The following is a 14,357-nucleotide window of genomic DNA, read 5'->3' on the forward strand; positions in this document are numbered from 1 at the left end:
TCCACTAGTAATCATTGAAATTCCTATTTGTAAATGTAAGTGAAATAATTTTTTTATAAGTCTAACATAGATGTTTGATTTATTTTGTCTGTAGTTCTTAAGTTTATGTAAGATTATTAGCAGATATTTGACGTCTCATCTTTAACAAATACAGACAACATTTGGTAATTGTTACGAAAACAGTTAAAGGTATTTCACAACTAATCAATAAGTCATTATACTTACAAAACAAATTGTCAAAATAGTATTTTTAAACTTGACTAGCAAGCCTCCCAGCATTGCTCGGTTGTAAAATACGCGTAAATATATTTCAATCCATGCAGATTTCGTATTTATTATTATCTATTGATTATTATATTGTACCCAATATATATAGTAATGATTTAAAAAATTAATAACTTGGGTGATATCAGCTGGAATAAAAAACAAAACATTTAGCGCTCCAGCCTTAGTTGTTACAGTTTGAGCTATCGTCAAATGGATAAAAGATAGTTAAAAATGAACCAATTTTAACATATAAATGTATATTTGTGCATGCATACAAGAGCACTTTAAGTCATCTTATGTCTGCCAAATTCGAATTTTTTTTTCAATTTTGACATTTTAGCAACTATTTTTACCGGCTAAATTCCAAATAGAATTTTTTCCACAGGTCCAAATCCTCTATATATTAAATTTTAAGTCTCTAGACCAAAACTTAACAGACTAGTTTGAGAGACCATTCCTCATACAAAGACAGTCTTTTTTATATATTTGACCCACCTCATGCCGCTCTGCAATCTTGAGTCTCAGAGAAAATACACTTTGAAAAAAAAAAAAAAAAAAAAAAAAAATGGAAACAGACAGACAAAGCAAGCGTCCCATATATTAGATCACAACAAACCAAAGATTTTTAAGATATCTTCAAAACTAGTCAAACTAATTCATATTTTATGAATGATTTGTCACAATACGCAATTATTTTTGTATTTGGTTCGAAGGGATTCTGTTGTTCTGATTACAACTCTTGTTTGATCGAGAAAAATGTTTTTATTTTAATTTCTCAAAATAAAATATTGTTGCTTTTTGCAAACTAGAGTGGTGATTTTGTTTGGAAGGAAAATTTCTTTGTTAGTTCTGACTGAGACAATAAAATCAATACTATAACCAGTGTCGAAACCAAGTAAACTTAATTCAGGCAAAAAAACAAAAAAAAAAAAAACAACAAAAAAAACATGATAATGATGCAAATTCACACAAGTAAAAAATTGTGAATAAAAAATTTTTTTCCCTTAAACTGCATGTTATCAAAATTCATCAATATTTTTAAAGTTTATAACAATTGAAGTCGCCTCCAGAGTAATTAAATTATTAAAAAATGTAATAAGGCACATTTTTCCCCCCAATAATGCAGGGACGTGTGTAGCCAATGGCAAAATCCTGAAAACAGGATTAATTTCTCAACCTGAACTTTGTGTGTGTGCATGTGTGTGGAGAGCAAAGCAAAAGTCAACTTTTTTCTAAACATCTCTAATCAATTTCAACCAACTTAAAACTCGGAAAAAGACACAGTACAAATGTTGATAAAAAAGAAAATAGGAATTCATTTTACTTGACCAAACAAAAGTTATCTAACTCCTTCATCATTAACCATTTGAAGTCTTGGCTTTCACTTTTTTTCAGTTTCCAAAGAAAACTATTATAAGAAGGAAAAGAAATGCAATGGATTTTTCAAACATGGCCGTTAGCAATCGAAATACCGTAACCCCCCCCTTCCGCATTGGAAGAAATATTTGATGAATCAAGTCTACTACGTCCCCATAGAAAATTGTTTAAAATTTAACAAAAGCAACATTTTCAAAGAGACAAGAAAGCAAAGAAAAAAAGGAAGAGGAATAAAATCCAATCGAAACAGACTTCTTTAATGGGAAGGGGGATTAAGTGGAAATCCCACTTATTCAGAGTTACAAAAAAGGCAAAAAGCCACACTTTCTGAATTACATGCAGCAGAATCCTGCTAAAAAGCGAATGTCTTACAGCTCTGATGAAAGGATGCCATCAATTTGGAAAAAAAGAAATTAGATTTACCTCTTCGTTTGCTTTTTCTTCCACGACAGTAATTGATTCCAATTCTTTCTTTGCCTTTTCAAGATTGACTTTTGTTATCGGAATCTTCTTTTCCAAATCCACTATTTGACTAAAAAAGAAAAGAAAATAGATATAACAATTATTAGTAAAATATTTATCAACACATGATCATAATTTCAAGTATTGGACATCCATCACGCATCAAAAATTGATAAGAGAAAAAAACTTTTTTTTTTAAATGATCATTAATGAGATGTTATTAAATTAATGAGATGTCATTAAATTCCAAGCTTTCATTTAAAAGTACATTGTTGAACTTTGTTCTAGCAGCAGTAGCACCAGCATTACCTCCATTCTAATGTCCAACCGTACTTACCATAGTGGGTGGAGTTGGCAGCATGGCAGTGTCAGAACTACTTGTCAGAGTTGTGGTGAAAATCTAAGAAGAGTCAACACCAGGATCCATCATCCTCTGTTTTTTTCTGCCTCTGCATGTGGCAAGCAAAGGCATATTGGGTGCAGAATTGCAAATCAATGAAGCAATAGTGAAAACATTTTGTATTGTTTGAGTCCAAACTTTTCTAACTCCGCATTTAATCGGTAAGTCTTGCTGTTCTCAGTGTTACAGGTAAAATACTTAAAATTTTACAGGTTAATGAATAGTTATGAGTGAGGAGGTTTGGTATAAAGTGTGCATCTCTCTTCCATGACAGGATGATGTGACACAAGGGTTGGAAAGTAGGATTTGAAGAACCAGCGGCCTTCAGGAGATTACTCTGACCTGCTAAAACTTTAACAGGAATCTTTACCAGTTATTTTTCGTGACATGTCCAGTATAAATGGTCACTGCTAAACTGTTAATACCTCACACACAAAAGGCTGCTCCTGCTCATGACAATTTCAAATATTTCATTTTGATTAATAAAATATGGACTTCTTTTCTTCAGAGACTCCAATTTTTATTTGTTTTGTTAATGGTCTGTATATAAATTGCTTTATTTACAATATCATAGATTACAAAACACCATGAAATCAGTCATCCAATTCACTGACAACATTCACCTAAGCAGGCAAAATTGCTCACCAATCTTCTGTGTTTGTTTCACATATGTTGCGTCGGTATCAATTTATTCACTTCTTGTGATCCTGTTATATATATAAAAAATCCTGGATTCTTTATGTAATCAAATCCCTAAAGCAATTTGATCGAAAGGCTCCAATTCAAAACATTAATTAACTAGTTTTTAGAAATTATTATCTATTGCACCTTAAAATGTTTTTTTTTTTTTTTTTTTTTTTTTTTAAATTTAGAATCAAATTATTTGGTTTTATATATAAATGAAATAATTTTAAAATAAATAGCTATATACACATTCTTTTTCTATGTTACAACAACTTATAAATAACAAAAAAAAATTTTCAAGCTCACATCCTCTGTACCCAAAGTAAATAGGTGCTTGTTTAAATTGCACCCCCCCATCCATGAAAAAACAAAATACAGAAAATATCACGTATGTACCCAAGATAGAAATAAAGTATCGTATTCCAAAAATCATAAATTTGTTAAGTAGTTTTATTACTTTATTAAAAAAAGAAAATCTAATTTATGGCTAAACAAGGAGTGACTCTCGTAATGTCACTTTGAAAAGTCTAAATGAACAATGGAGATAACTCCAAATAATTCCAACTTGTGAGATTTTAGAAAGTCATTTTTAACATGGAAAGAGAGTGGTGAAAAAAATTAAATTGACTTAAAAATGATTTTCTTTATAAAAATCAATTTACATGATTTTTGAAATGCATTTTTTTCCCCTGTCATGGGTACATACATCATACACATTTTGAAAAATTATTTTTGTTTTTTCCAAAGCAGGGAGGGGGGGGTGTGAAGTGATTTCTAGACAAGCACTAGTAAATAAAATAAAAAAATGCTTACGTTTGTCTATCTTTTAACGTGTAAGTTGTTTTATTTATGTTTCTTTTCATCTCATTGAGTTTTGATTGTTCATTCTGTTGGTTACTCATGTAAATATCAAGTTCAGATTGGGCAACATTATACTGTAAAATGAGAAAGATAACATTACATGTATTTGTAGACATCAACAATATGAATACACAATATCAACAAATGGTATCATACATAAATATGTACATATAAATATTTAATTCAGTATTTATAGATTTTTGTATTTTATTGCTTACTAGAGAATAATCTTTCCAGCTGCATATCTTTTTGTCAACCTGGGAGGATGATGTGAACAAAGTATCCAATCTAAATTTCTGTCAAGTATTCCCTCTTCAGGTCTATGCCAATCTGCAATCTTCCTCATTGCCATTAGCTCAAAACAAAACTGACTGCTATATATATATATATATATATATATATATATATATTACCCCCCCCCACCTCTGGCCTTGATGAAGGGGAGACTAAAACTTGCTGCTATCTGCTATCAAATGATCTGAAATAATAGCAAGGGTAGACTTGATTCAAAATATTTCTCATATGTTATATCTCCCCTCTTTTGGAAATAGGTTACGATTATGAATACCTCCAGTATCAAATAAGCCTTATACACTGTGAAATTTACTTTATGTATTGAAAACCAAAGAGGAGATACAACATATGAGAAAGATTTGGAATCAAGTCTACCCTTGCTGTTATTTCAGATCATTTGAAACTATAGCAGTAAGTTTTAGTCTCCCCTCTGTCAAGGCCAGAGGTTTTTCGGGATACATACATACACACATATATATATATATATATATATATATATATATATATAATACACACACACACACTGGTAGCCAAATTAAATATTGAAATGCTCATATCTTTGGTTCTATGGGCCGAAACTACATGAAAAGTTGCAGGCTTTTTGGAGATTATAATGCTGTTTGGTAAAAAAAAGAACCTATATTTTCAAACCAATAAAATATGCCCAAATTTGCCTACATTTGTATATATAGTGTCCTGCAGGCCAGTTTCAGGTTTGCTGCTCCAGTTGTCACCCCTGCAGCTGTGCCAGGCCACTAATATATATATATATATATACATACACACACACACACACACTCATGACCAAAAGTCAAATATTTTGTCTCAGCTGACAGCAGTAACATGGTCGTTTTCAGACCAATATTAACAAATCTGTTGTATTATTTGGATTCTTCAGACTACTGTTCTCATTTTGAGTGTTCTTTTCATGTTTCAAGTTTGACAAGACACATGTGAAGGTCGGAGGTTACATTGACTAAAACATTGTAAAAATAACAATCAAGATGAGAACAGTCGTCCGAATAATACAAATAATTAGTCCTCATCTCAAAAATTCAGCAACGTAATAAATTTTTATTGAATCGTCCTCTTAATATTCTTCCGAGTTTTAGCCATCATTACCAATCATCAAGATGATGTCACACCAAAGTGGAATAAAGATCTGGCCAGGTAAGTTTGGAAAACAATTTCTGAAGGCTGTTCAACACATGCCATCATGCAAAAATGATGTTCAATTGATAATGATGAAAAAAAAAAAAAAAAAAAAAAAAAAAAAAAACCTTAAAAATCTATTAAATTACCTGAGATTTTGTATCATTAACAGTCTTTTGCATTGCTAATAGTTTTTCTTCTTGTTTGTCTTTCTCATCTTGAAGATCCTGAATAAGAAAAAGCAAAATATGAATTGGACAGAGTTCCCTCTACCATGCTAGAAAATTACCCACACCAAAGTTCATCATATACCTTTAAAAAGCCACAGTTCACCCATGCATCCAGTATTGTTGGCATGTCTGGGCTAGTGATTCTACTGCTAGTCCCTCACTCTTAGACAGGGTCCAAAAAAAAAAAAAAAAAAAAAGAAAAAAAAAGGGGCCTCAAATCTAATAGGTCCTATACTGTCAGCCAAGCTCCAACTTCTGTCCCATCGCTGCAGTGTTGCGTGCCTGTGCCTGTTTTACAAGTACTTTAATGGAGTATGCTCTGATGAATTAATAGTACTTGTGCCCCCTCGACGTTTATATCCCTGACTAACCGAAGAAGTAGCAAAATCTTACCCATTTACTTTTGACTGTCAGTTTAACAGAAAAAAACCCCAAGATATTTCAGTTTCACTTGTTGACTAGAAAGTTTGCACATAATTTTTTTTTTTTTTTTTTACAAAGCTGAATCTTTGTTCAGATTTTTTAAATAAATTTGACATTTGTACTATTAGAAGGTATTTTCATTATATTTTAAACAAAAACTTAACATAGATCCTTGCAAAGCATAAACAATTTATTTTGCTAACACAATTAGTCACCAAATTGGATAAGAAATTTTTAAAAATTGCTATCCGATTAGTCTAGAAGCAAAATTTCAGTGCATAACAAAAATGCTGGCTTCAGACAAGTTTAAACTCCTTACAGATTTAATATCATCTTATACTAAATGATAATATTGAATCTTCTTACAAATTAAAGATTTGTTAAAGATCAAGCTCGATTTTTCTTTTAATAAAAAAATCTATGAAAAAAAAAACAAAAACAAAGAAAACTCAGGTTTGTACCTCATAAAAACAGATGTAAACAAAATTTGATAGAGCTAAAATGTCTTCAGTCTTTTATTGACGAGCATCTCTTTTTCTTTAAGATGGAATTACACACCAAATTTGAAAAACGTGCAATTGTTCAAATCACTGTATTTGATCAGGAAAGAGCTGACTCAAAACAACCAGTAATAACTAGGGATATGACAAGAGAATATTCTTATAATTGTTTTCACTCTTGAGTATACATCCGACACAGGTAATCAATCAAGAACCACATCACTATCTAAAAACATAAGATATAAACTGATATATACTAAAGAGTCAAAATAATGAAAAGAATATGCTCTTGTTATAGTCTTAGTGATAACCATTGAGAGAGGCTTACTTTAGTTTCTGTTTTCAAACTTGCAATGACTTCCTGCAGTTTCTTCTCTTCTTCCTTTTTCTTCGCTTCAAGAGTTTCTTGTTTTTTCTGAGCCTCCTCGATCACTTTCTCTGCCTGTTCTGGGATAGATTTCAGCTCTTCAATCTTGAAAAATAAAAGGCCATTAGGTTAACATAAATTTCAGCAGACAACCCCAGATAATTTACCATTTTTTTCTACTTATTTTTAAAGAATACAAACTTCACAAAAATCAGAATCTAAAACCTATCCATTTAGTTTGCTTTTGATTTGATAAATGTTCCACAATACAATGCTTAAAACAGTGCTCATCATAACATCCACTATTGTTGCGTGAAAAGCATATATATATATATATATAAGTACATATGTTGGATAGTCTTCCTTTCTCTAACTTCATCATAATTGTGGGTTAAGTGATTTCAGATGATAGAACTCTCACATAAGTAGAAAAAGAAATTTTCATATAAAAATCATGTGCAAAGCTTACGGGAATTCATTGTGAATTCAAACTGAAAAGTATTACGTTTCAAGATTTTTGAGATAAGGATTGATAATTTATATTATTTGGACTACTGTTCTTATCTTGAATCTTATTCTCGTGTTTCATTTGATGTAATCTCCAATCTTCTGTCAGGAATTTTGAGCAGAACTATTTAATCCGCAGGGAAAGTTAAATGGCTTAAAAATGATCATTTTACATTAAGTTTATATACAAAATTGATCTCACATTAAATTCTAAAACTTTTATTTATTTTTTTTTTGCTACCAAGGTGTTAACATGTAATAACATAGAGGAAAAAAAAAAAAAAACAAAACAGGCAGAAACTTACTTTTGGGAAGTGTTTTAGCTGAAGGTGTTTATCTATAAATTTGCCATTATGGTACTTGTACAGTTTAATCAAGACATTAAAAAAATGAAAATATCGAAAAAAAAAAGTTTAAATTGTACGTATCTGTTATGGAATGAAGTTCTTCGAAAAAAAAATTTCACTTAATTTCATCAAGTAGTTTTTGTTTGACAGTGAAAAAACAATTTGCTATGATACCGAGCAAAAGGTTCAACTTTTAGTAAGAAAAGGTAGTATTAAAGATGGGGAGGGAGTGTCGGCGCTTTAAACTGAGTTATCTCCCCATGGCGTTTCTAAAATTAAAAAATTTTTTTTTTTTTTTTTAAATCCAAAACGTCTGCCTTCAACGTGCGGTCATAAAAACATTTTTCTGCTGTAGAAAAAAAAAAAAAAAACAAAAAAAAAAAAAAACAACTACTCAATCAAATTAAGTGAAATTTTTTTCCGGAGATCTTCAGTTCAAAACAGATACGTACAATTTAAATTTTTTTTCAATATTTTTTTTATTTTTTAATGTCTTGATTAAATTGTACAAGTACTGCCATTATTATTAGTGGTAATTTGAAAATCTTTTAAAGAAAACAGATAACATGGTGCAAAATTATTTTTCAAATGAAAAAAAAAAATTTTTTTTATCCAAATTTTCAACGCTTTCCTCAGATTGATGTAGACAATTATTCTTTTTGCATTATCAAGATCTTACAGTGTAGCCAAAATCATTGATTTCTTGCAATCTTGTTTAAGAAACTGTTTTTTAATGTCTGATTGTATTAGTGGTATCATTATTATCTGTATCTGTTTTTTTTTTAAACTGAAACAAATCAATAACCAACCAAATCTTTATAATTAGTATAAAACATGAACGTTCATTGTTAAACATAAGCATTATACAATATTAATAAAAGCAAAATATACATTACATAACAATATGTGCATTGTATAATACTTTTAAAAATTATACATAATATAATGTAGCTAAAAAACATGTATTGTACAATATTGCTAAAAAAAACATGTATTGTACAATATTGCTAAAAAAAACATGTATTGTACAATATTGCTAAAAAAAACATGTATTGTACAATATTGCTAAAAAAAAACATGTATTGTACAATATTGCTAAAAAATATGTATTGTACAATATTGCTAAAAAAAACATGTATCGTATAATATTGCTAAAAAAAAAACATGTATATTGCCAAAAACATGTATAATATTGCTAAAAAAAAAATATGTACAATATTGCTAAAAAAACATGTATTGCACAATAATGCTTAAAACATGCATTGTATGATGTTAAAATTGCAGATCACAACAACAATAATACTAACAAGTTAGTTATCGCTAGCCAGTCTTTGGTCGGTGTCTAAACTAATTAACTGATTATTATGAATTTTTTGTATGGATCAGAATCATTCCTAAACTAATTAAACGAAGATTATGAATTTTTGTATGTATATATATGTTCATATGCATATATCTATTTATTATGATACAAAAATTCTGTTAAAAAGGTTAAAAATTTGGTTTTAGTAGTGCTCTGGTGACTCCTTGAGGCTTTTTTTTTTTTTTTCGCTCATCACTCCAAAAATATTTTCTCAAGACAAGATAATCTCACAATCATTTTTTATTTTGAACATTTTTTCTCTTAAGGCCGCCAAGTAGTCTAGTATTTTAGAAGTGTGAGAAAAAAAAAATAAAATAAAATAAAAATAAAATAAAATAAAAATTGCGTTTGTGAAAAATAACTGATAAATTAATAAAACCTTTTTCTTACATGTATTTTTTCCTGATCAACAGTTTTCTGCAACTTGTTGACTTTGTTTTTTGTATATTTAATATCTTCTCTACATTTGACATCTTGACTTTCAAGCTCTCGAAATTTCTCCTTCAGTGCATCACTTTGTTTCATAAGTGCCTCATATTCTCTAAAGAGTTAAACAAAAACAGCATGAATATCGTTTGATAAAATTAAAAAATAGAAAGAAAGGATTATGTTATGTCTCCAGAAAATGTCGGGTAATAATGCCTGCTTGTAAGTCAAAAAATTGTTAAAATTTAGCCTACTTACAAATAAAGAACAAAAAATACAAAACTGGAACACTAACATGATAGATATTCAAGGTAATTTTAGAAGAACAAAAAAAAGCGGGAGAGATGCATGAAAATGAACGACATATATATGATTTAGGATGCTTTGATTTGAATACTAACTTGATGTCACCCCCCCCCCCCCGTTTGCGCTGATGAGATTGTTTAAATTTTGTTTATCTCCTATATATGCGCACACACATTACACATAGCACTAGCTTTGCCCTAGAGTTTTTATCCTCAGTTTTGCTTTGCATTTATTTTTTTTCAAAATTGACCAAACGATATCATAATATTTAGATTTAACTATCAAAATCACATTTCTTCAAAAACTAATAATTCAATAAGTCAAAGGTTTTCACATTTTTCATCACCCGCAGTGTATTTGATAAACATGCAAATTTAATAAAAGAATTTGATGATGGATTCCTCACACACAGTCACAAGCTAAAACAGACTATAAATAATTAAGGTGACTGAAATAGGATTTTCTATCAACTTGTAGAGTTTCAAGTATTTCTTTCAGAAAATAAGGAGTTTTTTAGGGTTTTGTTTGTTTTACAGCATAGCAAACATTTTTCGATTATAAGATGCAGAATTCAGTAATTTTGTAAAAAGTTTTTAGGCATCAAATTGTTTATATCTTTCGGCGTGTGTATTATTAGTATTTATTGATGGTGTTTGGTTTGTTTATTTTCTAGAAAAAAATTATATTCGTCTTTGAACATGATTGATTTTTGCAAAGAGAAAGGAAAAAAATAACATCAATGCTTGCTGAATTTTTGTTCAGGAAGCCAGTATCTTCAGACAGCCTTATCTGGTAGCACCAGATGTCTCAACAGATATTACTGCTCCAGACCAAAGTAAACCTGGATGAAATGATAACTCCATATACCCTACATCCCCTAAATGGGGACCCTCACCACTAAATATCTTTTAAAGACTATAGAAGATGTTAAGAACATAATAATTATTGAGAATATACTCTAAGCAAGATTTAGGATAACACACATTAATTCTGTTAACAATCTACACAAGAAATTCAACTAAAAACAATAAAAGAAGGTTTGAATCTTACTTGAACATTTTGTTATAGTCTTTTGTTTTTGCTGTTTTCTCATCAACAATTTCTTTCAATTTCTTGCTCTCTTCATTCACTTTATCCTGAAGTTGTTTCAAATCAGCAGACGTCTCGGCTTCATTCTTTACACAAACAGCTCTGTAGTAAGAAACAAATGAAAGATGCCATTACACCACAGTCAAAGAACAAATCAATATTTTTCAGAAGAGATGTAATTATCGGCTAATACCTAACTTATGACCTACAACCAAATTGTAGTATCTATTCTGTACTTTAGTGTACTTACTTGTGATGGCATTCACTCAGGATGGGTTAAGCCGGCTCTAAATGAATTTACTGCATCACAAGTCAAGGCAGTCTATGCAGGTCTGTCCACTGATGACTCCTCAGCATACTATGCCAGAGGAGAAATTCTACTAGACTAATGGGTCTTCATTTTTAACCCAATCCAGAGTACCCCATTTTTAAGAAACTTGATTTACCCCACATTAAAAGACTGACCTTGTGTCTTAATTTACTCTAGGAAAAACAAACAAATATAATTTACTCTAGGAAAAACAAACAAATATAATTTACTCTTGAGGAAAAACAAATATAATTTACTCTTGAGGAAAAACAAATATAATTTACTCTTGAGGAAAAACAAATATAATTTACTCTTGAGGAAAAACAAACAAATATAATTTACTCTTGAGGAAAAACAAACAAATATAATTTACTCTTGAGGAAAAACAAACAAATATAATTTACTCTTGAGGAAAAACAAACAAATATAATTTACTCTTGAGGAAAAACAAACAAATATAATTTACTCTTGAGGAAAAACAAACAAATATAATTTACTCTTGAGGAAAAACAAACAAATATAATTTACTCTTGAGGAAAAACAAACAAATATAATTTACTCTTGAGGAAAAACAAACAAATATAATTTACTCTTGAGGAAAAACAAACAAATATAATTTACTCTTGAGGAAAAACAAACAAATATAATTTACTCTTGAGGAAAAACAAACAAATATAATTTACTCTTGAGGAAAAACAAACAAATATAATTTACTCTTGAGGAAAAACAAACAAATATAATTTACTCTTGAGGAAAAACAAACAAATATAATTTACTCTTGAGGAAAAACAAACAAATATAATTTACTCTTGAGGAAAAACAAACAAATATAATTTACTCTTGAGGAAAAACAAACAAATATAATTTACTCTTGAGGAAAAACAAACAAATATAATTTACTCTTGAGGAAAAACAAACAAATATAATTTACTCTTGAGGAAAAACAAACAAATATAATTTACTCTTGAGGAAAAACAAACAAATATAATTTACTCTTGAGGAAAAACAAACAAATATAATTTACTCTTGAGGAAAAACAAACAAATATAATTTACTCTTGAGGAAAAACAAACAAATATAATTTACTCTTGAGGAAAAACAAACAAATATAATTTACTCTTGAGGAAAAACAAACAAATATAATTTACTCTTGAGGAAAAACAAACAAATATAATTTACTCTTGAGGAAAAACAAACAAATATAATTTACTCTTGAGGAAAAACAAACAAATATAATTTACTCTTGAGGAAAAACAAACAAATATAATTTACTCTTGAGGAAAAACAAACAAATATAATTTACTCTTGAGGAAAAACAAACAAATATAATTTACTCTTGAGGAAAAACAAACAAATATAATTTACTCTTGAGGAAAAACAAATATAATTTACTCTTGAGGAAAAACAAATATAATTTACTCTTGAGGAAAAACAAATATAATTTACTCTTGAGGAAAAACAAATATAATTTACTCTTGAGGAAAAACAAATATAATTTACTCTTGAGGAAAAACAAACAAATATAATTTACTCTTGAGGAAAAACAAACAAATATAATTTACTCTTGAGGAAAAACAAACAAATATAATTTACTCTTGAGGAAAAACAAACAAATATAATTTACTCTTGAGGAAAAACAAACAAATATAATTTACTCTTGAGGAAAAACAAACAAATATAATTTACTCTTAAGGAAAAGCAAACAAATAGGCATTTTAATCGTCAAAGTAAAACTATTTTTTAAATAAGAAAAATATGAATTAAAAAATTAAAACATTTTTGGTATTATTGTAGATCAACACCCTTAGCTAAATTACCCAACCCCTCTAGTGAGGTTACGATCAGGATTCGGTTCTGGGGTTCGGGAAGGAGTGAGTCACTCGCTCGACAACAGCACGTTTCTGCCCTCTTCTTTTCCAATCGACCACACCTGGCCTCTCGCCACCAATGTCACACCGCACAATCTAACGCCAGCAACACGAAATACTTTTCAAGAGATATTCATGACTCTTTTCTTTTCCTTGCAGGGAATTTTCCCCGGCTTTTATATCCTCTTAAAAAAAAAAAAAAAAAAAAAAAAAAAAAGGAAGAGACAACGAAAAAAAACAAAACTTCTATCATGCACTGCCTTCCCAAGATGCCCTTCGAGTAAATGAGCTAGCCATCCTTTCCTTCTTTCCCAAAGAGCGATGCAGATCCGCCTGGTATGTCATATATTACTTATTTCTCTTGTTTTTGTTTCTAACCATAACCTAGCCTTAAACGTTACTTTATTTTCTCCTTTTGCACATACCCCACAAACACCCTTAGCTAAATTACTCAACCCCGCTAAGAAAAGTGAGATTCCACTTTTTTTTTTTTATTCAGTGAAATATTCTTTAAAAAATAAAAACATTAACAGAAAGTTGAAATAATTTTTTTTCATTTTAGAATTTAAACCGAGAGATTAGGTTCTCAAATTTAATGTAAAATGATTCCCCCAATTTTGTGCCATTCTAGCATTAATGGAGAATTAATTTTGGGAGAACGCATGTGGGGTTTTACAACCTTGCCATGCAGAGTTTATTTTTTATTTTTTTAATAAACTGTAATGAAAAGTTATATAGTAAACTTCTCACTCATTCTAATTTCTAAAATAATTTTCAAGGTGTTCAAACAACATAGTTGGCTAAAAATGAAATAGAATCTTGTTGATTTTTTTTTAGGTGGGTGGAAAGCTGATGAACCTACAAATTTACCCATTTTCTTTTATGAATAAACTAAAAGTGGACCTGGCATTATACACCACATAAATGAGTATAATGTTGGACATTCCGTAGCAGTAATAAATTTCAAAATGAAATACTTTGAAAATGACTCAAAAGCAACTATTAGTTAAGTGAACATAATTTAGTTTCCCTTTAAACTGTTATTTCTTTCAAGAGAACTAAATATCTTATATATATATATATATATATATATATATATATATATATATATATAATATATACAT

At 29.3% G+C, this 14,357-nt stretch overlaps 1 protein-coding gene across 3 annotated transcripts in view; it reads right to left on the reverse strand.

The window, feature by feature from the left end:
• Nucleotides 1–14,357, reverse strand: part of LOC145293127 (structural maintenance of chromosomes protein 4-like) — a 96,394-nt gene that overhangs the window by 54,536 nt on the left and 27,501 nt on the right. For all 3 annotated transcript variants that reach the window (XM_080139529.1, XM_080139530.1, XM_080139528.1), the window contains exons 8-13: nt 11,017–11,157; nt 9,625–9,775; nt 6,979–7,122; nt 5,647–5,724; nt 4,004–4,125; nt 2,068–2,176 (exon numbers count right to left, since the gene is read on the reverse strand). In XM_080139529.1, the coding sequence (XP_079995655.1) occupies nt 2,068–2,176; nt 4,004–4,125; nt 5,647–5,724; nt 6,979–7,122; nt 9,625–9,775; nt 11,017–11,157 (745 nt within the window). The remainder of the gene's footprint in view (nt 1–2,067; nt 2,177–4,003; nt 4,126–5,646; nt 5,725–6,978; nt 7,123–9,624; nt 9,776–11,016; nt 11,158–14,357) is intronic.

Source organism: Euprymna scolopes, chromosome 14, assembly GCF_053919585.1.
Source record: "Euprymna scolopes isolate OS-2025 chromosome 14, ASM5391958v1, whole genome shotgun sequence".
NCBI classification, from domain to species: Eukaryota; Metazoa; Mollusca; class Cephalopoda; order Sepiida; family Sepiolidae; genus Euprymna; species Euprymna scolopes.